Source organism: Sceloporus occidentalis, unplaced genomic scaffold (genome assembly GCF_023333645.1).
Source record: "Sceloporus occidentalis isolate IW3139 unplaced genomic scaffold, rSceOcc1.0.p SCAF_238, whole genome shotgun sequence".
NCBI classification, from domain to species: Eukaryota; Metazoa; Chordata; class Lepidosauria; order Squamata; family Phrynosomatidae; genus Sceloporus; species Sceloporus occidentalis.
This window is the reverse complement of record NW_028317218.1, coordinates 270028-297353: the sequence shown is the minus strand read 5'-3', so window position 1 is coordinate 297353 and position 27326 is coordinate 270028. Positions and strand designations below refer to the sequence as shown.

The following is a 27326-nucleotide window of genomic DNA, read 5'->3' as shown; positions in this document are numbered from 1 at the left end:
TTAGGAAGTGGCGTTAACTCTTCTGTCCAGTTCTATGACTTTCGTCGGTTCATTCAACTCGGAACTGATCCTGGCAAAAAAAAGAGACAAAGAGGGTGATAAGTAAGGGAAGCCCCCTTTACCAGTTTAATCTGCCCCCCCCCAACATGCTACATTGTCTCAATACACTTTAGAACATTCTGCGTCTCGGATTATTCCTTCCCATTAAGTTATCTCTCTGCTGTTCAGTTGCTGGTTTAGGGGAGAAGAAGGGAGAGAACTTTGGGACTGATTAGATAATGCTGGCTCTGCCACAGACTGCCACTGGTCACAGCTTGTCTACCTATCAGATTGGTGGTTGTGCCGTGGGGTAAGATCTAGGGCATCGCAGGAGATTTATACAGGACTGCTCACCTGTACATGACTGCTCCTTCTCGGCTGCTGTCATTGGACGTTGTATGAGACTTCTCCTGCGCGAGGTTATACTCCTCCAGCACCGCCGCTCTGTGCTGAGATATGCTCTCCATGCGCCTCTCCCATGCGTCTTGCGTGTCCAGAGCCACGGACGAGGTGTGAAGCTCCTCCAGACCCCGGTGCTCCTCAAAGATCAGGAGATTGCGGGAGCGCACTGGGAAATAAAAGGACAGAGTAAGAAACCGACACGCTCCGCCGCTGACGGGACCCCCTCTGTGACATGATGGATATCGGACACCGCTTTCACCCGCCGAACCTTACCGATGGAGGCTGCGTACGACTCCTGTGCCGACTGCCGACTGGGCTCTCGCACCGTTTTGGTGGCTGATGGGTATGGGTCAAAGTTCTGGGTGAAGCTTCCAAAAATGATGGCAAAACACAGCACCACCACCTGGACGGGGGAGACAGAGAGACACATCGGGAGTCAGCGAGACCTATTGAGAGTCAGCGAGACATATCAGGAGTCAGAGAGACCTATCGGGAGTCAGCGAGACACATCAGGAGTCAGAGAGACCTATCGGGAGTCAGCGAGACCTATCGGGAGTCAGCGAGACATATCAGGAGTCAGAGAGACCTATCGGGAGTCAGAGAGACCTATCGGGAGTCAGCGAGACATATCAGGAGTCAGAGAGACCTATCGGGAGTCAGCGAGACATATCGGGAGTCAGCAAGACCTATCGGGAGTCAGCGAGACATATCAGGAGTCAGAGAGACCTATCGGGAGTCAGAGAGACCTATCGGGAGTCAGCAAGACCTATCGGGAGTCAGAGAGACCTATCATGAGTCAGCAAGACCTATCGGGAGTCAGCGTCAGCAAGAGCGAAGGTCCATACTTTGTACTTCAATAACCCGGGGGGGGGGGCGGTATCCACATAGCTCGCCATTTTATAACAGGGTGACCTAAATAACTTTACGTGGCTGGCAGGAATAAGATCTTTCTAGTCTCTCAACCTCTGTAGGCAGCCATCAGCTCTCAAGTAACAAGCGGAGAAACACGAGACCCGTATTTAAGGCGTAAACGAGAAGGTAAGCTCAGCGTCTTGTGATAGCCGATCAGTTTCATTATTAGAACCAACAAGAGCGTCGGGCGGACTAAAAAGATTTAAACGTCCAGTAGCTTCGAGAGACCGGGGGGATTAGTCAATGTAGGAGTGACTTAATCTATTAACTCGGCTCATGAAGAACGAGCAAAAAAATAAATAAAAAAAAAATTAAAGAAATTAAAGGAAAAGTTAAAAATCTATTTTTTGGGGTGCAATAACATCGTTCTCATTGTCTAAATAATGAACATTTACAAAAAAATGGAACTCCATTGGTGCATTAGATTGTCAGACCGGTGGAGCGTTACAGACCGGTAAGTCTGACACCGGCCAAGATCAATAAGAAAATGGACTAATAACTCCGGATAAATTGCTTCTTCTGAAGTTTAAAAAGAAAAGGGAGACGCTTTGAGGCTGAAGGATATCGCAGGACGTTTGGGTGATGTAACTCACCATGAGGCAGGTTCCGGTTTGAGTGCTCGCCGCCTTGCAAGAACGGGATACCTTCCCGGCCACCATGGCCTGGAGACGTTGCAGCTGCTGCAAGAGGGTCCTGGGGAGGAACAAAGAGAGAGAGAGAGAGAGAGAGGATGAGCGCGGGATCTGAGCGGCCATCTTTGGTCAGCTAACGTCACCGGGGGATGTCTCACCTGTTCGTGGTCTCCAAGACCTCCACCTTCTTACGCAGCTCGCTGTTTTCTGATGAGCAGTTCTCAACCCTGCGGGAGGAAGAAGAGGGTCAGAGAAAAAAAAGAGGGCGCGAGTGACTTTGTACAGCCAATGAGCAGTACCAAAAAATACCTGAACCAATCAGCAACAAGCAGCAACTTAACAACAGGGGAGAGAGATCACTAGACGGGGAGATCCCCGAGAACAGGAACGTACGATAGGAAGGAGCCATTACCTTTTCTCCAGGCTGTCCATGTATTCTTTTTTCTTCCTACGGCTTTCTTGGGCAGAAATCTGCAAAAATAAACACAAAAGATAAATAATCTGAGGATCGACCCCGAAATGAATACGGCCCTGCAGGCCACGCTTTTATTACCAGATGTCGCACGCTTAAGGAATTAGGTGACTTTTCCGTCCTCCAGCCTTTACCGGATTTTAACTCCCTTAACCAGGTGCTGCTGGCCTTGGATGCTGGGAGTTGTAGTCTGGCCACGACGGGAAGGACGTATGAAAAATGTTGCAAGACTTGACTTTTACGCTTGAGGCTCCTCACCTTATTCTTAATCTTCCGTCTGATTTTCTTCAGTGCCTTCTCCTCGGCTTTGGTTAGGGGCAGTTTTGTGGGGATGGGGTATCCTTCTGCTACCAGAGTCCTTTTCTCCTCCTCGGTTAGCATGAGAGGGCCGGTGCCCTGCAGCTTCTGTAGCCAGAGGAGGTAAAAACATGTAAGAGCCGCGATAATCCAAAGCGATGATATCTGGGTGATTTAAAAGAACACCCCGGTTCCCCACGGGGTTAATTTACATGCGCGGGACGCACAGGGACAAGCCTGCGACATACGCGAGACTTACGTGCGGCGCGGTCAGCAGGGGCGAGTTAGACAGCACCGACGGGCTACGAGCCACCACTTTGCCACAAGACTGAGACTGCACCGGGCTGGACGGAGGAAGAGACCGGCTGGGGCTCTGGCATCCCTCGGAGTCGCTGCCATGGCTGCTCGGTGGGGTCGGAGGCAGTTGCAGAGAATCGGCAGAGGCAGCTAGGGGTATAAAGGGCAAAAAAGCTTACAAAATGGCACCCAACAACAAAAAGACAATGAAACTCCCCTCCGCCATTACTTGTCGCGGGGGAACAACCTTCCTATTGCATTAATGTTTAGGATTTTGATTCCTGATCATTAAACATATATTATCGATATTTAGTTTATTTAGCGCTGATTTATAGAATTGTTGCTTTCAGAAAATGAGCAAAAATATTTCTTATTAACTATAAATTATCCTTTAATGTCTCTAAACAAAAGATCCCATCAAGCAGCACCCAACTGTAGTGACTTTGGAAGACAGAGCAGGGGGCGGTTCTTAAAAAAACAAAATGGCTCCTCGCATGCAGAAATTATTAAAATAAATAAAGACCCGAACGAGGGCAATTTCAATAGATATTTCCCTAAAATACTGGACTACTTTATACAAATGCACTGAAACGGTTAAAGAATGAACGACACAATATATATATATTTTTATGTTTTCTGTATGATGTAATTTCATTTAATTGCCGCATTTAAAAGTTTCTCCTGTAAAAGCTAGCCTGACCTTTAGGAGAATGTGGATAAGTAAAGAGGCTTTGAACCAATTAGTTAATTGCACCCTACTTTATCCACCTTTTCCTTTGTACCTGATCCTTATCCTGTAAGTATTAACCCTTTAAACGTAAAACAAAGGCGCTGTTCCACCTACTCTGCTGAATCCAGCTTTGGAACTAAAAAACCTTCCCAGAAATAAATATTTAATGACGGAAAATTCCGCCTCATTCATCACTCATCTGGGAATGCGTTACTGTCATGTGACGCAAAAGCAGGCGGCGATAGGCTGTTGCTATAGCAATGTGAAAAAAGACACTTAACATTTTCCATGCGGTTTTATGATGTTTTGTCTAAGAGGCTGAGCAGTTCGAAAGAGAAACGCACCTTCTTTTGGGCACAAGTTGAGGAATTGGTCAACCTCGTGTGGTTCCAGTTTGATCTGAGGCAGAACCTTGGGATTCAGTTCCTTGGCCTGAAAATGAACAGGCCGGGGGTTAGAAATGGTTAAATAACGCAGAATACAGAGCTGGAAAAAGTGTATATATATATCAATAAAAGTAATTTTAAATTATTTTGATCCATATTTTGCGATCGAACCGCTAGTGGATACATAGATCGAAAAAGGGGTTTATGGTCTTGCCATGCCTTACCTCCTCGCAAAATGAAATCTCGGTTTGGATGTCCACCTCTGGGGCCACCGCTACAGCGCCGGTCGTCAAAGTCACAGACGGAGTAAGGCCTGAGCTCCCCTCAAGGGTCCCTTCCATCTTGATTTTGGTCGAGGCGAGATCTCCAGTAAGACACCAATCCTCACCAGTCAAATCAGCTAAACAGAGAATTGGGTTCAGTGTGTGATACAAAACTCTGCCACCAGGGGGCAATGATTTACTTAAATAGGTTTAGCTGGCAACAATGTATCTATACTGCATTACTGTAGTTTGGGGTAGCCGTATGAGTCCAGTGTATAAGAATGCAAAAAAACAGAATGTTGCAGAATCTTGTAATACCTTTTTTATTGGACTAACAGTATTTAAAATAATAGACGAGCTTTCGGGAGTCCTCCCTTTATCAACTCAGAAGCATTTCTGACCAAGCAAGTGAAAAACACAGTTTAAAACTGACCAGTACATGTTCTGATACAGGGGTTAAAACAGGGGTTAAAACTACACGGTAGAGAATTTGCAGACAAAAAACTAAGAGGGTCCTAAATAGTAAATAGTGGCATATACTGCACAGATAAGGCTAGGGGGGGAGCAGGGGTAAGCGTGTAGGAGAGAGAGAAGAAACCCCCCCCCCAAAAAAAACCCACAGGTTATAGGAAGTTTTGATAGTGTGCTAAGAAGCTCACTTCTCTCTCTCCTACACGCTTACCCCTGCCCCCCCCCAGCCTTATCTAAATAAAAACTATTTTAAAACAGATCGTAAAATGTAAAAAATATTATATTAAATATTACAAATATTAAAAAATATTATACTCTGATTGTCTTCGGACCACGGAGTGACTCTGGGGATGATCTCGTTACTTTGTTTCTCCACGCATATTATATATCGTTTTGGCTTCTCCTCTTACCATCGCTGAAGTTCTCGTCCGAGGAGCCATGGGTGAAAGGCGACTGAGGGCGAGAGTCCCCACACAACGAGTAGCTGTGCTCCACCTTGATCATGGGCGATGGGGAGCTTGGATTCATCTCGACCTCCATCATCTCATACTTTTCGGTGAGGAATGGATCTCCCATGAGCTGGCCGAGAACATCCAGGAGGGCCGAGTCATCAATGAGCTCCGAGAAAGGCTGGAGAACAGGCAAGGAGAAGACGGGCATTAGGATGACAACGATAAGAGAACGGGTACAGGGTTCATGTAATGGTTTATACTGGTCCTCAAAGTGTTTTAAGGATTCCATTCTGAGACATAAAAATAAAAAACACAACCTTTTATAGGCCAAATATTAGTTTTATTAATATTTTTATTAGTTTTTTAAATAATGAATAACTTAGCAAACGTTAGGCTTCTATTGAGTACTTGAACCTTTAACCACGTCAGATTTTGCCTGTTTGCTTTTTCCCTGTGTCAAAAACAGCCTTAGCCAGCAGCCAAAGGAGACTGTTGCCATAGCAGCATAAAACACGTTTTGAAAAAAGATAGAGATGACAGATCTGTCTTTTTTACTTAATTCTGTACAAACTCTTGAAAAAAATACAAACAATAAAAAACGTCACTAGCACCTCGGTGGGGCAGCCCAGAAGGGGTCAGTGTGTTCTTGACCTAAGACCCCTAGGTATCACAACTACACCAGAGAAAGGGTAAACAGGAATTTGTCTGTCTACTGACATCCAATTGCTCCCCCCCTGATATGTCTGGTTAACCCCTTCAGTACAGTCACCAGATGGTTCTTCCAACCAGGAACTCTGTATACATCATATATAAAAACATTCTCTACATGCATTACATCAGCCATCTGGTCCTTCTAACCAAACATAAAGATACCACTTTCTTTCCATTTTCACAAAAACAGACCCAAAAAAACAAAGTTTCGGCTGATTCGATATTGTTTAAACCGGTGTCACATATAATGCAAATTTTGGGGTGCCGCCTAAGTGATCTGACCTATTTTCCGTTCCATGGCACACCCCAAAAAGACTAAACGCCTGCATACAATGTATCCGTCACTTAATATGCAGCAGAGGATGACATATTCCAAATTGTGTCCAAAATTAAAAATATGGCTGATATTTTAATGAAAATGTAATTGCAGAAGGATTATCATTTAATTAATATTGGGCCGATCGCATATTTCACCAGGAGATTAAGTCTTTGGGTATTACAAAGTAACCCAAACGGATCCATCTGATACACTTTTGCCCAACTTTATAGGTTGAGGACTAGGAACCAATCAGAACCCGTAATGGGGGGGTAGATATTATTATTATTATTATTATTATTATTATTATTATTATTATTCCATAATACAATTAAGTGTATGTGCTTTTCATGAAGGGCTTTAAAAAACTCTTGATGACCACATCATGGACCTCCGGTTGGGTCACGGGACCCAATATATCCCCAAAACTCAATCCCAGCAAAGACCCAAGTTCTGCCCCTGGGCCTCGGGAATCTTACCCCAATCTCAGGGTGAATGGGCAGATTCTCAGAGTTGTCATCCCAGTTTTAGGGTAATTGGGTAGATTCTCAGGGTTTTTTACCCTCAGTCTCTTGGTGAATGGGCAGATTCTCAGGTGTCACACAGTCTCCATGCTGCATCACAGCTGGAATACCTGCTTGAATACAGGTGAATATTAGCAAAGGCAGTATAAGGTGGTCCTGTCTGGAAATTCCTGGGGCTTGGAAAGTGTCCCCGCATGATTGTAGACTTAATTCAGATTATCTGTTGAGATGTCAGAGTTTTAATAAAGAAAACTATAAGAACCATTTGGCTGCTGCCATTAGTGAACCAAACATTAACATATGCCGTAATTGTACGTCACACACCGCTTGCCTATTGTACAGCGCTATGGAATATGATGGCGCTATATAACACAATAAATAATAATAACCTGTTAACCTTCGTGACGACGCTACTGAATAATTTAATTTGAGAAGACGCAGGGACAGTAAATAGACACCTGGGGGGGGACTATAGACCTCTTTCAAGAGAGGACACCCTATGGCTTAGACCTCTCCGACTGGAGGTAGTAACTCTCTGGCATTTAAAGGGTTAACAGGATGTCCCCAAACAGCCCTACCCTCAGCGTAAACAACACTTTTGTCACCCCCCCCCAGGGGACCAACATCTCGCCCTCCCAGATCCAAACACAGCTCTGTGTACAATTGCATTTAGAAGAGTGAACTTCGTGTGAACCGAACACACGTGTCCGTGTGAAATCTGCCTCCGCCGTTCCTGTGTGGCCTGCAAATACCCCCCCCCCCCATATAACAGCCCCAAATAATATACAGTGCTGGACTAACTGAGCTAATATTTACGGGAACCCTTAATCCTTTGTATAAGAAAGAAACAAAGGGAAAAAAAAATAACATCCTTACAAACGGAACTCAAATGAATAGAAAGTTCCGATACATTCTTATAAAGAACTCTGTCCCAAAGAAAAATAATTCAGAGTTTTTATATATTTCAATAAAATAAATATTTAATTTTTTTAGAGGTAGATTGAAAATTAGAAGAAAAAAAAACTATTTTAATTATATATTTTAATAAAATAAATTATTTTAAAAAATACTATATTTTATGTATATACTTAAATCCTTTTTTTTACGTTGCAGATTAAAAAAGTAAAAAATACTATATTTTAAAGCAAACCGCAAGATACAACCTGAAATAAACAGAGTTTTATACCTTATTTTTTTCTTCTTCTTTTGACAGAAATTAAATAAAAAATATTAAACCACACAAATTATTGTATTTATATATTTAAGAAAAACAGCACGAATTTATATTTTTGTTTAAAGGGATTTAATCTCCTGTTTAACACATTTAGGGTGGTCAAGCTTTGCAGCGTAGTAACCCTTTGAGGACCGTAGGGGTATGAAATACATGGCATACCTTCCACGCACTTGAAGGGTCGAGAGGCCGCTTTCAAACACTGAGCAATAAATCCAGACGGTTACCATCCAGACGAACGAACGCATGAAGCCTGAAACCTGATCTTTTTTCCATGACTCATTGATTGAGTCAGAATTTTATTTTTTTTCCCTTAAAAAATCTGGTGTGGACGAACTTCAACGGGAAATATCTGCGCGTTAATGCTGTGCAAATAAATATAAATTCGCTACTGTTCAAAAGTTTGGGGTCACTGAGCTGTTTTCATGGAAAACCAGGAAATTTCTGGCTGTAACATTTATAAGCCTTTTAAACTTAAACTTGGATCAGTGAACAGAATGTGCCATTGGATCACAGGAGTGATGGGAGTGATAAAGGGCCATTGGAACACAGGAGTGATGGGAGTGATAAAGGGCCATTGGGACACAGGAGTGATGGGAGTGATAAAGGGCCATTGGAGCACAGGAGTGATGGGAGTGATAAAGGGCCATTGGAACCCAGGAGTGATGGGAGTGATAAAGGGCCATTGGAACACAGGAGTGATGGGAGTGATAAAGGGCCATTGGGACACAGGAGTGATGGGAGTGATAAAGAGCCATCAGAACACAGGAGTGATGGGAGTGATAAAGGGCCATTGGAACACAGGAGTGATGGGAGTGATAAAGGGCCATTGGGACACAGGAGTGATGGGGGTGATAAAGGGCCATTGGGACACAGGAGTGATGGGAGTGATAAAGGGCCATTGGGACACAGGAGTGATGGGAGTGATAAAGGGCCATTGGAACACAGGAGTGATGGGAGTGATAAAGGGCCATTGGAACACAGGAGTGATGGGAGTGATAAAGGGCCATTGGGACACAGGAGTGATGGGAGTGATAAAGGGCCATTGGGACACAGGAGTGATGGGAGTGATAAAGAGCCATCAGAACACAGGAGTGATGGGAGTGATAAAGGGCCATTGGAACACAGGAGTGATGGGAGTGATAAAGGGCCATTGGGACACAGGAGTGATGGGAGTGATAAAGGGCCATTGGAGCACAGGAGTGATGGGAGTGATAAAGGGCCATTGGAACACAGGAGTGATGGGAGTGATAAAGGGCCTCTGTTCGCCTATGAAGCGATTCCATTAAAAAATCAGCCTTTTCAGCTAGAATAGTCATTTATGACATTAACCCCGTCTGCGCTGGGTTTTTGATCCATCGCGAGAATTTCTAAGTGACCCCAAACTTTTGAACGGTAATGTAACTAAATAGAAGAAAGTAGGACAGGAACACCGTATGGATTAACAAGCAGCGGATTTTAAATTGAACGACTCTTTCCCGCAGACACCGCATGCAAATTAATCACTGTAATGGATACATAATAATTTGCATATTTTTCTGCTTGGTGATGTCATCCAAAAGCATTATTTGCGGATTATTATTAAGCGTCAATATCGGTTTGTCTGGATAAAAAACAAAACAAAACCGGATGGCGTTTTTAGTGGTAATTCAAATAAATGTATAACTGCACTCTGGGGCAGAAAAGGCACTGGGGGGGGGGGTAGCTTTGAGGGCAGTGATGGGGGGGGGGGAGATGTCTTTTCCATCTTGCTGCTGGCGGAGGAGGAGGGAGCAGCTGCACCAGATGTTGGACTGAAACCACTAGACGCACCAAGCTGGTTGCACTTAGTCAGAGAAAGTTGCATCACCCGGACCCCCAGCTCCTAGCGGCGGCTTGTGAAGTAATTGGGTTTAATAAAGGCCGGTTTTACTGCTGCTTCCAACATAACTGGAGACAGAGACCCTCACTGCGAGCCCAGCTGACGAGTCTCATGTGGCCCTCATCAGGCCCTGGACTGCCTGATGTCTGCGCATGGTGTGGACCTTTCTGGCCATGGACCACAGGGAGCCCCGGGGCTCTGAGTGCTGTGCGTCCTTCCCCCTTCTGTACAGCGCACTCTCCCCCCTCAGTGCAGTGTACCCCCTCCTATCTGTGCAGTACACCCCCTCCTCACTATGCAGTGCACCCCTCTCCTCATTGCAGTGAGCCCCCTCCCAGTCTCTGTGCGTTGCACCCCCTTCTCTCTATGCACTGCACCCCGTATTACAGTGCACTCCTTTCTCTACACAGTGCCCCCTACATTTGTGCAGTGCACCCCCTCCCAATTTGCAGTTAACCCTCTCCTTCTGTGCAGTTCGCAATGGTCTCTGTGCATCCCTTCTCTCTATGCATTGCACACCCGTTTAGTGCAGTGCCCCCCAACCTCCCCTCTGTTCAGTGAGCCCCCTCATCTCTCTGTGTGCAGTGCACCCCCTGCCCCCAGAACGGATAGACCCAGGGTCACTGACTGCCCCCCCCTCCCCAGTCGCTGTCTCTGTGTGTCGGAATTCCGCTCGGCTGCTGGCTGCCCGCTGGAATTCTGCCCCGGATAATGGAAGGCTTTGTGTCCTGCCAGCTAACACCTGGATTCGCATTTCCATCTCTCGCCGCGTTTGTCTGGATAACGTCGGGACACGTCCGCAGCCCGCGGCAACCACAAACCAACCAACTTTCCCGACGTTACCGAACAGCGTTTACAATTCCTTTATAACCCGGCCGTAACTCGGCAACAATTTCTGTTTTTCTATAGTTACTTTGTTGCCCTTTTTGTTATTATTTTAAAGTGAAAAGCAATAATAATATCAAATAATAAAGCACAAGCACTTTGGGGGGGGGTCTGTCCTCCCTTCTGTAGCCTGGGGGGCTACCTGATGATCAGAAAACTCACAGGGGCCCCCTGGATTGCCATGGTTTTAACCTTTTAGGTGCCAATGGCATGATCAAAACATACTTATTAATATCATAGTTCCAAACAGTCCCTTCGCTAGATGCACATCCCTGCCGGACGGCTGTTCTATGGATGATATTCTAGCCGATGTGGAGACAGCCGTCCCACCGGGTCATGGTGCCCTCGGCTCCTCGCGTCGTACCGATGCCGGTTTGTAAACTTCCGGCCGGCGCAGAATATTGGAATCCGGGAAAGAAAAAGCCAGCGGTAAAAGAACTTGTCCTGCAAGGCAGCTATTACTTGAGCTTGTTAAGGGGTTATGAGGCTAAGAAGTCACAATGAGTCCTGAAACAGCAACTGCCTCTGCCCTAAGAATCTATGTATATAACGTAACTTTTCTTAGAGTAATGTAGGAATGTTTTACTTTACTGAGAGGGTGGTAGATAAGTGGAACAGCTTCCAAGTAGAGGTGGTAGAGGGTAATACAGAAAGGGGCTTTAAACATGCATGGGATAGACATATGGCTCCTGAATCTAAAGCGAGACCAACGACTGATTAAGGTTCGAGTCTTTACAGCAGGAGAAACGGGCGACTAGACGGGGGCCGGATGGGGCCGATCTGCCGGCAGGTTCTGTGTTTGTCCCGTGATGTACGAAGATTGTTTAATCTCTGACGTCCATCGTTAAAGGGTTAAAGCTCTGATGCCGTTGCACTTCCTGGAGCAGAATCTTATCAGATCAAACTCATGTCAAGCAGGTTAACCAACGCCCAACCGGAGCGGACGTCACGCGCCCTCCCCGCTAACGATTCCATCCCGACCGGAATCCACAGGGTTGGTGGATCCTAAACTAAAAAAGCTTGAAGTCTGGGGGTCTGGGAGGAAGGTCTGCAGAATCGGATGGGGGTGGGGGGGGGGGGCGAGGATTCCTCCTGCGCATGGAAGAGTGAGGCTTTGGGTCTCGGCACGACATCTGGTTCCCATCACGAGAAGAACTCCTCCCCGAGCAGATGAGAAAGCGCTTCGCTGAGAACCTCGGCTGGGGGTGCGACTTTTAAACGGAGCGATGATATCTTTCCTCTTAAACCCTCTTTAAATAAGCCACGTAAAAAAAATAATAATAATAAAAAACGGTAGTTTAGACAAAAATCTTTCCCGACCACAGGAGAGAACTTTAAAGGGACGGCGTGACGTAGCTAAACTATATCACGGCACAAAACCTCCACGGGGGCTGATTTCATTATTTACAATCAGCTGTAAATACAGCGTTCCGTCTCGGAGACCCCATAGAAACCTAGAGGGCAGATTCGGTTCTCCTGCTGTAAAGATTCAAACCTTAATCGGTCGTTGGTCTCGTCTTAGATTCAGGAGTCGTATGTCTATACCATGCATGTTTAATACCCTCACTGTATTACCCTCTACCACCTCTGCTGGGAGGCTGTTCCCACTTATCTACCGCACTCTCTGTAAAGTAAAACTTCCTTCCATTCCATCTGAGCCTCTAAGGTTAGATTCTGGCTTCTGCTTTGAAATAAACTTCCCTCCCCGCACTCCGTACATTAATAGCGATCATCTGTCTAAACCGGCATCAGGACTGAAAATTAGTTTCAAAGAACAATCATTTTAATTCCAAAAACACACTTTTTCACAAAAAAATCTGAAATAGTTTGTTCTACACCCAAAAGTTTACACATTTATTACACATAGACGTTAAATGACTTTGCAAACCTTACCAATGTATCCAGAAATGTTAGATTCCTAATTTTAATGCAAAATTATTCCCCCCCCCCACACATTTCTAAACAATCTGCCCTGTAAAACGGGCGGCAACGGCTTTACGACGGGTTTTAAAAGCTATTGATGGAGGCAATCACCCCGGGATACGAATGAGTTAACTACCCCACGGGGGCAAACATACTTATCCCCTGGACACCGTTTAATGTGCCCTGGACAACCGAAGGATAAGATCTTCAGCCAGCCCCAGCCCTGAGGATAGACGACCTCCGACCTCGGCTCGGTAGACGAGTTACGGCACTTTGTACCGCCGGCTACCTGCTAGGCACAACGGGGGGGGGGGGGGGGGGGGGGGGCGGGGGGATTACCGGACACCCTGATCTGAAGAGTGATTTAATACAATTCTCCGCACATTCCTCTTTCACTCGCTCCATCGTTCTATGAAGTTCGGGGAACTCTGCAATTAGTTTGTCTGCGGTCCCCTAGAACCCAGTGCTGTATACAGTAATATAACCCCCAGTGCTAGTATACAGTAATATAACCCCCAGCGCTGTATACAGTATATAACCCCCAGCGCTGTATACAGTAATATAACCCCAGTGCTGTATACAGTAATATAACCCCCCAGCGCTGTATACAGTAATATAACCCCCCAGCGCTGTATACAGTAATATAACCCCCAGTGCTGTATACAGTAAATATAACCCCCAGTGCTGTATACAGTAATATAACCCCCAGCGCTGTATACAGTAATATAACCCCCAGCGCTGTATACAGTAATATAACCCCCAGCGCTGTATACAGTAATATAACCCCCCAGCGCTGTATACAGTAATATAACCCCCAGCGCTGTATACAGTAATATAACCCCCAGCACTGTATACAGTAATATAACCCCCAGCGCTGTATACAGTAATATAACCCCCAGCGCTGTATACAGTAATATAACCCCCCAGCACTGTATACAGTAATATAACTCCCCAGCGCTGTATACAGTAATAACCCCCAGTGCTGTATACAGTAATATAACCCCCCGCGCTGTATACAGTAATATAACCCCCCAGCGCTGTATACAGTATTATAACCCCCAGCGCTGTATACAGTAATATAACCCCCCCAGCGCTGTATACAGTAATATAACCCCCAGCACTGTATACAGTAATATAACCCCCCAGCGCTGTATACAGTAATAACCCCCAGTGCTGTATACAGTAATATAACCCCCAGCGCTGTATACAGTAATGTCCGGGTCGGTGACAGAAACCTGGTTTTATCTCATTTTGCCCCAATAAACTCCCTTTATCTGCAGCCCTGGAGCCGCCGTTGCTGTCAGTCATGTGATATTTTGGGTGACTTTCCCGACTCAAACACCACACTGAGCTGATGCTTTATGGCAATGCTAATGAAGTCCGTCCCTCCATAGACTTTCATTAGTGAGAGTCCGGCTGGGTGATTAAGACTGAGTCATTCTATCGTTCAAACCAAAAAAATTAGGGGGCGCAGATACATACCAAGGGAAAAAAAACAAACCAATATAGTGTAGAATGTTAAAACCAATTTTTGTGTGGATAAAGTGTTGCACTCACAAGTGAAATAGATGATTCGGACCCATCTAGGTTGAATGCAATACTATCTTTAATAATCTTCGTTGGCTCTAAAAAATAAACGTAAAATTAGTGCAATATCCGAGTAAAGGATTAATGTCACCAGTAAAGAATGCACTCACATTTAGTCCGTGCACCCAAAGTGCTTGAGGGGTATACATTGAAAAGTCCACCAGTTTTGGGATGTAGAGTAATCCAAAAACGATTCCTTCTAAACGCGTTTCTTCAGTAGAAGTGTAATCGATCCAGTAAGTGGTTTGGTTTGTCTGAATTTGAGTGTTCGTTTTTGGGTTGCTGCGGTCCTATTTGGGAAGTATCATTTGTATTTACTTTTCACTGTATTACACAGCACGTGATTTTAGGTTTATCCACGTTTTCTTCATTCTATTGCCCCCCCACAGGCAGTATGAGAAGGAGTCGGGGGGGTTTAGTAAATCGGGGGGGGGGTCAGATAACAGAGCGAGAATCATTACAAACGGCTGATATGCAGCTGCCTGTAAACATTATTTGATGGGGCAAAAACTGCAACTGGGGTAAAAAAGAAAAAGTTCCCCATTAATTCCCTTGGTCGTTTTAAACAAAGAACAGTATTTGTATTCTTGGGTCCTTCAAACCACCTAACGATACAGACGGAAACATTTGTGAATCCCCGGTCCTTCCTAGAACCAACAAGCAGAATAATTCCTATTAACATGTCAAAAAAGACCATCTTCTAGATTGAAAGCTCTTGTGAGCAGGGCCCTCCTTACACTTCTGTTATGTGATGCGCCACTCATAACGTCCCAACAGTCCAGTGTACAGCGCTGCTGAACATGATGGCGCTACGCGACTCATTAGTGATATTTTTCTTAATTAATAAGAAAAAAAAAGCTAGAGATATGTCCTCGTTACAATTCCGACGCGCTACTCCAAGGGTTAATTAGTATTTATCGCCAGTTCTGCAGACTTTCTGCCAAATATGACAGGGTTTAGAGTGACCCCAATCCCCCAAGCCAGAGTCCAACGCAGAGGCGTGCGCTTACACAACGGTCTCTTTTCCAAAAGTGATTGTGTTCTGTGTGACCAGGAGAGAGTCTGAACTGCGGCTGCATATATTAATAATAATACCAATAATAATAGTAATAATGACAATAATTGTAATAATAATGATAATAATAATAAGCAAAACTACACTTTCTGAACCAAAATTGTGGCTTTTTAACTTAATATGGTGCAAGAAATTCCAAATTAGTCTTGCTGAGTAAATTCCATTGCGCACCCCCAGGCACCTAAAGGGTAGCGTTACCTTACCTGTCCAGACCTGTTTAACTGTCCAAGGGGCCAATGATGAAATGCAGGATCTTCTGAAGAATGAAGGATTAATGAGTTTTAATGTCTAAGGGGGGAACGGAGCCGGCTCAGGTACTCCACGCGTGACAGGGACCCTCCAGCTATCATACGCAGCATTTAATAGCCGAGAGGTCTCTTTACATTTAGATGGTTGCCCTCCTTGCAAAATCATGGGGGGGGATTCAGAAGACCCCCCCCCATATGCATTTGCCGCCTTTGCCCACCCGCCATCCATTGTCTGTGTAGCAAATGTGATATACACACCGCCCTGGCAAGTGTTCTAAAGAGACCCCCATGCTGCTTGAACGGATTGTGTACAACCGCCTCATTAACTTCCTCTCCTCTAATTCCCTCCTTGACCCTCTACAGTCTGGTTTCAAACCCCTTCACTCTACTGAAACAGCTCTAACAAAAGTCTCCAATGACTTGCTCTCTGCCAAAGCTAAAGGTCACTTCTCTATTCTAATTCTACTGGATCTCTCTGCTGCTTTCGATACTGTTGATCACCACCTTCTTCTACACTCACTTGCTTCTATAGGCATTCGAGATACAGCTCTCTCCTGGATCTCCTCATATCTGTCTAACCGTTCCTTCTCTGTCAACTTCTCTGGCAAGACATCATCGCCCCTTCCACTTTCGGTTGGTGTCCCCCAAGGTTCAGTCCTTGGCCCTCTGCTGTTCTCTCTTTATACTTCATCTCTTGGCAAACTAATCAACTCATTTGGCCTCCAGTATCACCTATATGCAGATGATACCCAAATCTACCTGTCTTCTCCTGATCTCTCTCCATCTCTCCTGTCCCGTATTACCAATTGCTTGTCTGCTATTTCTTCATGGATGTCACAACACTACCTGAAACTTAATCTTTCTAAAACTGAACTCATTATCTTCCCTCCCTCCATCTCCACTCCACTACCTGAATTCTCTATCACCATTAACAACACGACTATCTCTCCTACTAACCAGGCCTGATGCCTTGGGGTCATCCTTGACTCAAACCTCTCCTTCATCCCTCACATTCAGTCCCTCGCCAGATCCTGCCGCTTGCACCTAAAAAACATCTCTCGTATCCGCCCATTCCTCACCCAAGAATCCACAAAAACCCTGGTTCATTCCCTTATCATTTCCCGTCTTGACTACTGCAACACTCTTCTGGTTGGCACTCCACTGTCTCGACTCTCTCCTCTACAGTCTATCCTTAATGCGGCTGCTAGGCTCATCTTCCTTGCACGTCGCTCCTCTTCTGCTTCCCCCCTCTGTGAAACCCTCCACTGGCTCCCAATTACCTTTAGAATTAAATTTAAGATCCTGGTACTGACATATAAGGCCATCCATAATACTGCTCCCCAATAATACCCCCCATAATACTGCTCCCCAATAATACCCCCATAACACTGCTCCCCAATAATACCCCCCATAACACTGCTCCCCAATAATACCCCCCATAACACTGCTCCCCAATAATACCCCCCATAATACTGCTCCCCAATAATACCCCCCATAACACTGCTCCCCAATAATACCCCCCATAACACTGCTCCCCAATAATACCCCCCATAATACTGCTCCCCAATAATACCCCCCATAACACTGCTCCTCCGTACATTTCTGACCTCATTAGCAAATACTCTCCTACTCGATCCCTACGTTCCTCCCATGGGCTAAGGCTCTCCTCCTCACTCATCACCTCTTCCTTTTCCCGTCTACAAGATTTCACTCGAGCTGCCCCATATCTCTGGAATCTTCTCCCAAGGAACCTTCAGCTTCTCCCTCCCTCCCAACATTCAAGAAACATCTAAAAACCCACTTCTTCAGAGAAGCCGCACCATCTTAGCTGCTAGAACTTCCTTGTCATCGATACAACCCCCACACTACCTCTCACCCTTTCTCTATGCCTTATGTTTGTCACCCCATTTCCCTCTAGATTGTAAGCTTGCGAGCAGGGCTCTCTCCACCAAATGTATCGGTTTGTCTTAGTCTGTCAATTCTTGTCCTGTCATATCCCTTGAATTTATGTATTGTATTAAGCGCTGCGTAAACTGTTGGCGCTATATAAATAAAGGATAATAATAATAATAATAATGCACATGCGCTGAAAGTGCCACTGATTGGCTGCTGGACTCATCAAAACATCACAGCTCTGCAGCTGCAACTTCTCCCTAAGTACTTTCATATTCATTGATCGCTTAAGGACGCTTCAAAAAACACATAGTTTGACCCAATAACTAAATATAAAAAATAATTAAAAAAAATTATATATATATTTAAATAAACAATAAAAGCATATTATAAACATAAATACAATCTAACATATATACAGTATAAATATATAAACACACAAACTTCCGAGAAGCCTGGTAATTGAAGCAAGATTTGATACATTCTGAGCTTTTATTACTAAAGGGTTACAGTTATAATGAAATACCGATCCGCGTTAACCCTATATTTAACCGTAATTTCAGGGTATCACGTTGCGATGAGATTGGTTGAGGCTTCCAGGCGGTCCTGTCTGGGGGGGGGGGGATTCTGGGTCTTGGGTTGGAGAGAAATTCCTTACGGAGGAAAGCGAAGCCGCATTCCTCCGCCAAACACACCTCCTCTGTTCTGCCGCACAAAAGCCCGCCTGATACCACCCTGCCAACCGCCCCACCGAATACTTTCCTGGAACCCCGCACCCGTCATAAAAAAATATTTCAGAAAAAAAAAAAAAAGAGAGGTAAACTTTGTGAACCTGAATATCCCTGGAAAGAGAGGCGGTCGTAGAATTAAAGGTTCCGTTCCCATAAATTGCATTCGTTGAGCTCTCAAATATGTAAAGAAAAAGTTTTCTTTTCTGCTTGTATAGCAACAGCCTATGAGTGCCCGCTTTTGTGTCACATGACGACTAAGCGTTCCCGGAAAAAATTACTCATGTAAGTGTTCTTAATGTTGCATCTAGCTATGAAAGCCCCAGAAGCCCCCTAAACAATCAATGCATATGTAAAGGTACTCTGTAAGTTCTTTCATATGTATGCTTACAGGGGTCTCATTACACCCCCCACCCAGTGCATTTGCCAAGACAGAGCTGATAAAATAGCTGGGGGGTGGAGAAAGGGGCAAATGCATACAGAGGGGGATTCCGAAGCAAGGGTGGTCACCATGAGAATGTAAGGGGCTGTCATTTGCTTGAAGGTGCCTATGATGGCTGGAGCGTCCCTTTACATTCCGCAGCGTAGATGGAACGGCACCTTTAAAGGCAGGTAAGGCGCTGCCGGCCCCCGGGCCGCGGCGCTCAGGAATTTTCTTGGTCTTGTTAAAACTCATAGTCTTTGGAGATATCCCCCGCGGGCTCCTTTTCCTTTTATTTCCGTTGGCTCAGCTGGCGCGGCTTTCATTTTCTTCGCCGCCTCTGCGTGCAGAACTTATTACCGAGCTAAATTTGGGAATAATTATAGATTTAATAACGTGGGCTGGGTGGGGATTCACAAGACAAACACCCAAGGACAGGAACACAGAGCTTACAATCTAAGGCTCGGGGATAATAGGAACATAGAACCTGCCGGCAGATCGGCCCCATCCGGCCCCCGTCTGGTCGCCCGATTCTCCTGCTGTAAAGACTCAAACCTTAATCAGTCGTTGTTCTCCCATGCATGTTTAATACCCTCAATGTATTACCCTCTACCACCTCTGCTGGGAGGCTGTTCCACTTATCTACCATCCTTTGTATGTATAGGGGGAGAACTTCAGGACAGAAAGATGATTAGATAATAATAACAATTCTGCCACCTTCTGCCACAGATCTCAGCTTCTAGTTCTGCTAAAAGCTGTGATGGCGACGCTGCCCCTTTAAGGATTCTTCGTCACAGGTGACACAATGAGCAACGCGGAGATTAAACAACCTCTGTTCAAGTAAACGGAACGTTTGCATATACAGATCTTGTATCGGTTCACTGAATAACCGAATTTCCTTAATTACAGCAAATTTAAAAAAAAAAAATCATCTGGGGAGGAAAAAGCTATTAGTCAGCTAAACTAAAGCAGTCTGTATTGAGAAAGTGCAGGGGGTAAAATAGGTCAAAATTCCAGGAAACAAGGCGTCACTTTGGGGCTATTTAACACCCGGCCTCGAAGAAAAGAACACAGGGGGTAATGTATTGGTTGCCATGCCGACTGCATCAGAAATCCCTATACTTATTCCCCATTGTGTGTAACTCTCAGCGACACCTCACCGGACCAGTTTAGGTTTGCTGACGTTTGGGACACCTAGGTAGGTACACGGCAATGACATCTGATAATGTTTAAGCCCCCCCCCCCGGGGTAGCTTAGTGACATCATAATAAACAAACAGAAGAAAGTCACGGGGCTTCAGTAACCAAATACATGTCAAAACAACACGAGACGCATGAGAAGCCGGTGGTAAATCAGTGTTTTAATAACTGTGCCAGCCTGACCCGCACTCCCCAGGTAAATCTTCCCACATCTGCCCGCCATTAGCAGGAAAATATCCCCCCCCCCGCCCGCCTTTCCTTCAGTAAAACTTTTCAGCATCTGTGTTTGGTTTGGCCGGCTTCTCGCTCCCCCCACCATTATCCAGACGGGACAGACAGATCCAAGGAGGGGCCGGGACAGTTTACAGGGAAAGAAACGGGCCTGTATGGGGCAAACTGAGCCGGGCAATAAATTAGGAGAGGACACTAGAAGAACAGGGGGAATGCAACTCATATCACTCCGGTGCAACCACATTTCTTAGAACTTCTCCAGAACTTTATGACGACAGGCAAGGGGGAGCAGATTAAACGTTGCACGTTTCTGCTATATCTTGCATCTTCTTACTAAATGCTCAGGGGTGCAACATAAAAAGGCTTCCGCCACTTGTGGTTGAGATACCCCCCCCCCCGACATATTTCTGTAGTAGAGACATGGATATATTAGCCAACTTCAAAGCTTATAACTGACATTAGAAATCAATCCCTTTCAAATATGTTTTCTTGTGCCTGAAACATACAGTAATGTTTTTGGTCGCACATCCCTACTATCAGTGGTACATTCTAAATCTAGGGCTATGATACATGGGTTTTCTATATTAAGGAATAGTCCATTGTTTCTGTCTGGGGGGGGGATTGCAAAGCCTGTTAGCAAAGTCTATTTTTTTCAGGTGTTGGTATTTTTTTTTTACTAGGGTGACATCACCGGCTGCCGGTATCTCTAATTAAAGGGCACGTACTGAGCTTTAGACTCTGGCCTCACACGGCACACAACACGAGACACACAAACTGCAGACCAGGGTCCCTTCAGCTGGTGAATACACCTTGTTCGCGCATGTTATCTGTTATACTAGGATAGCTGACGTATCCTTTACATCCTTTTATCAGGAAGGTATTGGTTAACTATATGATGATCCCAAGTTTAAACGGCTCCCCATTAATGTCAGTTTAGTAATATACATATATATATATGTATTATTATTTTTTAAATATATATATATATTTATTGTTTTATTATTTTTTATATATATATATATATTATATATTTACATACACATATATACATAATACTGTTGGGCAAACATATAGATGACTTGCAATTTTCATTAATTTTGAGAGCCCACCATTCCACTCCTGTAAAGTCTAAAAGGAGACTGCGAAGTCCTTGTTGTAATAAACAGGGGTCGTTGTGTATTGTGCTCTAGAACACACAGGTCCCCTGGGTTCTACAGTTGGGGGGGGGAATAAACACATCCTATTCCAGATGTGAGCCAAGCCACCACTAGCTTGGGATACTCCAGAAAGCTCTTTCCAAACAAATGCACAATGACATCTTACATCTGGATGGGGTTTAAACGCCCTCTCCTCCCTCCGCTCTCAAGGCTCCTTTGTTGCTGGACGCGCTCGTATCATGCTGCCCGCTCCGGCCAAGTGCCCACCCGAACCCCCCCTCCACAGACACAGGCCCCGCTGTTTGCTGACAATGTGGCCCTTGATTCTGTTACTGAATGATGTCACACAAGAGGAACATTAAGAAATATCAACTGAGCCTTTTCCAACCACTCCAAGCCTCTTACTGTAACTCGGGGGCTTCCAAAATGAAATCCAACGCAATCATTGAACGTTTGCTGTAATATATCATAATAATATATATGTAAATCAATAAATTACCCATTGTACAACACTGCAGAATATGATGGCGCTATATTAAACAATAAATAATAACTACAATTATTCTACTTTAATATGTATTACGCGTACAATTTACAGTCTAGAATTTCTAGATATTCCGTGTAAATAAGGATTCTGTGATTCATCAATGCGCCAGTTTTTACTCTACCTGCGCCGATACAGAAGTGGGCGGGGGATAATGGATTTGCCCCTCCCCTTTTTTAAAAATAGTAATATTATTTTGGCTGTCACATGGATTTGACAGTTCGACCAGTAATTGGCATGGAATACAAACAAATTCCTCACCCAGCTGGGTATTCACCATAACAAGTTGCGGAGCAATTTTTAACGCATTCCAGTGAATGGTTAGGGGAACGAATGCAGACGCTGAGGCCGAACTTGATGCCTGGGAACAAAATGAGATGTCCCAGCCAGTGAGTCAGATGGAAGGATTCCTGTGCTGTTAGGCCAGATGCGGTCATGGGAGACCGTACGATTAAAAAAAAAAGGAAAAATTAACTCATTCTAAATATATGAGGAGCTGCTCCAAGAGCTGAGACGTGGTCAGCCACCTCCGGACCCAAGAAGTCTCATAAAGGGATCAAGAAATATTAACGGTAATCGCTGGAGAACCAGGGGTCATCTGGCCAAGAACGGGTTAAGCAGGAGTAGATTATTTAAATAAGTGGAGATTCCCCCCTGGCCAGTCTGCTGAAAAGTCAGATAAGGTGAGAGTGGTCGGTGGAATGCTGGGAATGAGTTCTAGAACACTGTACACAATGATGAAAGAATGCCTTCACTAAAGACCCCGAGGCAAGGAGACTTCACGAGACCCCACCCCATACTTAGTATTACAGCCATCTTAACCACTGGGCGAGTTTGGTAAGGCGGGAAATCCCCAATATGAAACAAATGTTGGCCTTCAAAGCTCCCCATTAGGTTCCAAGCAGCAACGTCATAGACACGTCGAGAACGTCAGATGATCCGGATAAAGCAGACTACTTGGAACATCAACAGCTAGATCACTATGGTAAATACTTTGAGTCCAGGTTGACTTCCGGAGTCAGCCATATAGTTGGGTTGTCCACCTGGAGCTTGGTAGACCTGACAAAGTCCACTATGGACCTTGCCTTTTGTTGTATCTTTCCATGTATAGAATAGGTTCCAACCTTCACAAATTTGGACACTTTCTAATACAACTATCCAAACAGTCCTCGTCATAGATTTTAAAGCTATTCCGGAACTTGCCCCTGAGGGTAGAACTATTTTCCGTCACCCTTGCCCCCTGCGAAGCCGCCAGCCATGAGATGTATTTAGCTGGCTGTTATTATAAGTTTCTGAGATTAGAGAGGCACCATGTCTGCAGACACCATTCTATCTGAACCGATTCCTGCAACAGTAAACCTTTTATTAAAGGAAGTGTCTGAGAATAGATACGCCTCAGAACAGATATACCCCGAGCGACTGAAAACACAAAGGACGTGGCAAGTTCCTCTTTAAACACAAGCGTTCTAACTTTTATTTGACAATGACCACGGACCTTCAGAACGCCTGTGTGGGACAAACCAGTTCTATTTCCTTTTACAATGTCCATTATCTATTAAACTGATTAAGGCATTAAAAAGAATATTGGGTTTTATTTCCCCCGTTTCCGGCTGTTTCTATACACATTATCGGGGCTTTTAGGGCGGTAGAACCCTGCGATACCCTCATACCCAGCAAACATTCTGACCTCCTAGAGAAGAGGGGCATTATGGGAGGAAAGATGGACAGCAGGAAGAGGAAAGAGGGGCATCAGGAGAGGAAAGAGGGGCAACAGGAGAGGAAAGAGGGGCAACAGGGGAGGAAAGAGGAGCATCAGAGGAGGGAAAGGGACACAAAAGAGGTTTGGGGGCCAAGCTAAACAGGGACACTCGGCAGGTATGCTTACCAAACATATTAAAACATATATAAACATGTGGTTACTTTTAAATATATAGAAGGCCGGTTATTAAATAGCTGTCTGGGTACAATTGTAACCGCAGCCATAACAAGGAGCCAGCCGTCTGCCATATACATCATATGTTTGCCTTGGCAAAGGTCCAAGTCCTGTAATAATGTATTCAACAATCGGTGGTAACGCTGCAATCTCCTCCGGTATAGATACAATTTCTAGATGCTGCGTAATTCTGATACTGGCAGAAAAGAAACAAAAACGCCCCAAAAAAATGAAAACATTTAATTCTAAACTTTTTTTTTAAAACCATGGATGCCTGTAGGGGCCAAACGTGTTTAGTGCATCTTCCATACTCTGATATATAGCGGCAGATCGGGTGCTGTGGTGTGCGGCCACCGGCTGGATATGCTGCGTGAGCATTAAAAATGTAACACGTGGCCGCGCATATCCAGCCGGCGGTCATTTACACCGCCGGGCTTAAAGTGCCAGGGCCACCTCATCATCCTCAGTCTGGCCCTGATAATAGCCAGAAATGCACTGGAAACAAAAACGTTACTGTGTATAATGTGCAGCATTATATATAGCAAGAACATTGCCTGCTGGCCTTAAAGGGACGGTCTATTGCCCCATACAGACCCCCCAGTGAAGAACGTTGATGCGATGTACTTTAATAAGCATTCTTTACATTCAAAAATAAGAAAATAAAGCGCTAACTCTCCTAAGTTTCTGCAGCAAGGCCCGCTACTCAGTCCGAGGTTCGCTGCAGGTTTGACTGTTTAAAGCCTCCCATTGCAATTAAGGGGGGCACGTTCTGTGCATGCAGGGGGTCTTGCACAGTCTTGCAGGGGCTTATTAATGTAAAATAACAATCAGCCTTGTGTCATACTTACCAAAATCCTTAAGCAAGCAAGTTAAATCGAGACAGTTGGCAGCTATAAGTGGATATTATGATTAACTTGATAAAATGCTGTATACAGGATTGTTTGGAAGAGGGCATCGCTGTCAGATTCTCAGAAGGCAGCCTGCACTTTATTGCGCGATTAGGAAACACGCAAAGCTTTCAAAGAAAGCGCTTTTATATTTAAATACATAGAATTCAAGCGTATTCCAGCTAAATATATTTGTTAAATATAGAACTGAAATTTACCGGTTTGGTTTCAGAGGCAGACAGCACAAAATGATACGTTTTTGACCGCAGGGTAGATCCGGAACCAAATTTAGAATTCTAATCTCGCCAAAACCCTTTTTTTTTTTTCACTGGATGATGAGAAGCGGGGGCCGGGATTCTGTTCATATGGTGAGAATTATGTATGTTTCACTCTCACTCGGTGGCACAAGGATACTCAAAAGTGATTGGCTGCTTGAAAGAGCCAGTCAGTGACTGCAAAACACTCCAAATTAACTCAATGGGAGTGAGTTCCATGCATGCGCATGGGGGGGTTCTCATTAACACCCCCTTAATATTCAATAAGCCAGGGCTGGAGCTAATTGGTGGTAAATATATCCAATGGCGGAACACATTCCCTGCATAGAAAATAGCTGGGGGTCCGGCAATTGCATACAGGGGCAAGTCTGCAGAATCCCCCCATGCAAGAGGGACCCCGCGTAGATTTAAAGGGACCTCTCAGCCTTCACATGCATTAAAGTGTATATGATGGCTGGGGTGTCTCTTTAAAAATGGCGTAAATACCACCAAAGCCCCCCCCACCCCGCCGGGGTAAAAGAGAAAAGACAATCCAGCTCCATAGAGCGCCAACCCCCTGGGCTGGTTTAACCCTTCCAGTACCCTAAGAAGGGAGTTGCTAAACATTGTGATTTTCGTCTGCCGGCGCCTTAAGGGTTAAATCCATATAGATAATTGCTTTATTCGGTAAACTCCGGAACCTGCGAAGCTTACAATCTCTTTTATGGAAGATATTGGACATTTTGGGGTTAAAGGTAAGTTGAGTCTCAGAAAACGAAAGAATTTCAAGAACAGGTAATTTCTGTCAAACGCAGGAAACGAGGAAACGGATTCTTTTAGCCTCAGATATTTTCGGGGCCCAACAAAAGCACGTAGGGCTCGCTGAGTGACATGTTACGGTCAGACGTGCGCGAGCTTGCCGACATCACCGGGCGTGCAGCGGCATGTTAATAATCAACACGCACAGCTGGATCACATCTGGGTGAGTGGCCCCCATTCCTGCCTTCAGTGCCAAAGAGGCCTGCAACACGTCAAAAGGCAGCCAACACACGCGTCTACATACATGTGTCATACGTGATCGCTCCACATACCCAAAAACGCACACCTGTGTCCGGGTTCATGCTCCGCTGAGAATTCTGTAGCTTGGAATGTCTCGCTATGACAGCTAGAGGCTGCCGCTATGTGCGACAGCTACCTGTGGCTGAGCATGCTGGGAGTTGGACAGAGAAGCTGCTATGGACCCGGTGCCACTCTAGAACCCCCTCTCCTTAGAGCCCCCCCTGGACAGAGTAAGGGGATCTTCCAAACTGGAACTGTAAACAGAGGAGGAGTAAATCACTCTTCAAACAATGCAACTTTACCCAAAAGGTCAACGTTTCCACCCAACCGGGACTCGTCGACCTTTTCATTACAGCCTATTTACAGAGCGCCCGTCTCTGTGCAATTATTTGTACATCTGTTTTATTCATCGGTACATGGGGTGCATTTTATTTTTATAGCGGGGGGGACCTTACCCTGTCCCCAGAATACCCCCCCTTCCTTTAACTTCATATGAGAGGCGGCAGGATTGGGTTACACAACAAAGAAGACGTTTCTGCCCAAATCAGGCACCTTCATCGGGTCCGTTGGCTCGTGGGACACCCCAGGGAGGGCTTGGATGAGCTGTGATTGTCTTCATTACATTGTTACATTGTATCGTTTACAAATAACAGGAAATAATATATATATATATATAAATATATATTTACAAACAAATGTTAGAATAAAAGAGTGTCTCTACCCACAGCTGGGGCCCAGTCCAGATGTGCAAAGCCCGTCATATATGCAGCCCCTGCGCAAGAACACGGGAGCTGCACGCAAAGCCGGCCCGCCGACATATATGTATCAATATAAAGATATACCCGGCGATAATTCAAATAATATATACATATAATGTATATTATATGATATAATATATATATATATATATATATATAAAATCATTAAAATCTCAAAAAAAAAATTCTAAAAAAGTTCCCGAATGTTTCGCGCTACATATTAACGTGACTGCTGGTTGAGCGGCTCATATTTTAGTGTAAACTTCCACTTTTTGGATAAAGAACCGTGATCCATTGGGAACCCAGATGTGCGCCGGCGGAGGGTACACTTTTGCGCCGTGCCGTAAAGTAAAACTCGAAAGTTATACGATATCGTTAATATGGTTAATACTTGATTTCCTAATCTTAATGTTATTAATAAGAAGATAATGATGAAAAAGAACGTTGCTCACCGTATTGTATAGCGAGTCACTCTCTTGGACCTCTGACAGCTCGCTAAGTTTACGGTCCCACTGCATCACCGGGTCCCCGCTATCCAATATCTCCAT

At 44.8% G+C, this 27326-nt stretch overlaps 1 protein-coding gene across 1 annotated transcript; it reads right to left on the bottom strand.

Moving 5' to 3' along the window:
* LOC149276455 (cyclic AMP-responsive element-binding protein 3-like protein 2) lies at positions 1–27326 on the bottom strand. The gene is made up of 12 exons (XM_089503635.1): positions 27231–27326; positions 5312–5531; positions 4392–4567; positions 4126–4213; positions 3014–3201; positions 2716–2862; positions 2398–2456; positions 2144–2212; positions 1947–2046; positions 715–844; positions 394–607; positions 1–70 (listed from the first exon to the last, which is right to left on the bottom strand). The coding sequence occupies exons 1-12, from the start codon at positions 27324–27326 to the stop codon at positions 1–3; spliced, it is 1557 nt and encodes a 518-aa protein (XP_089359761.1).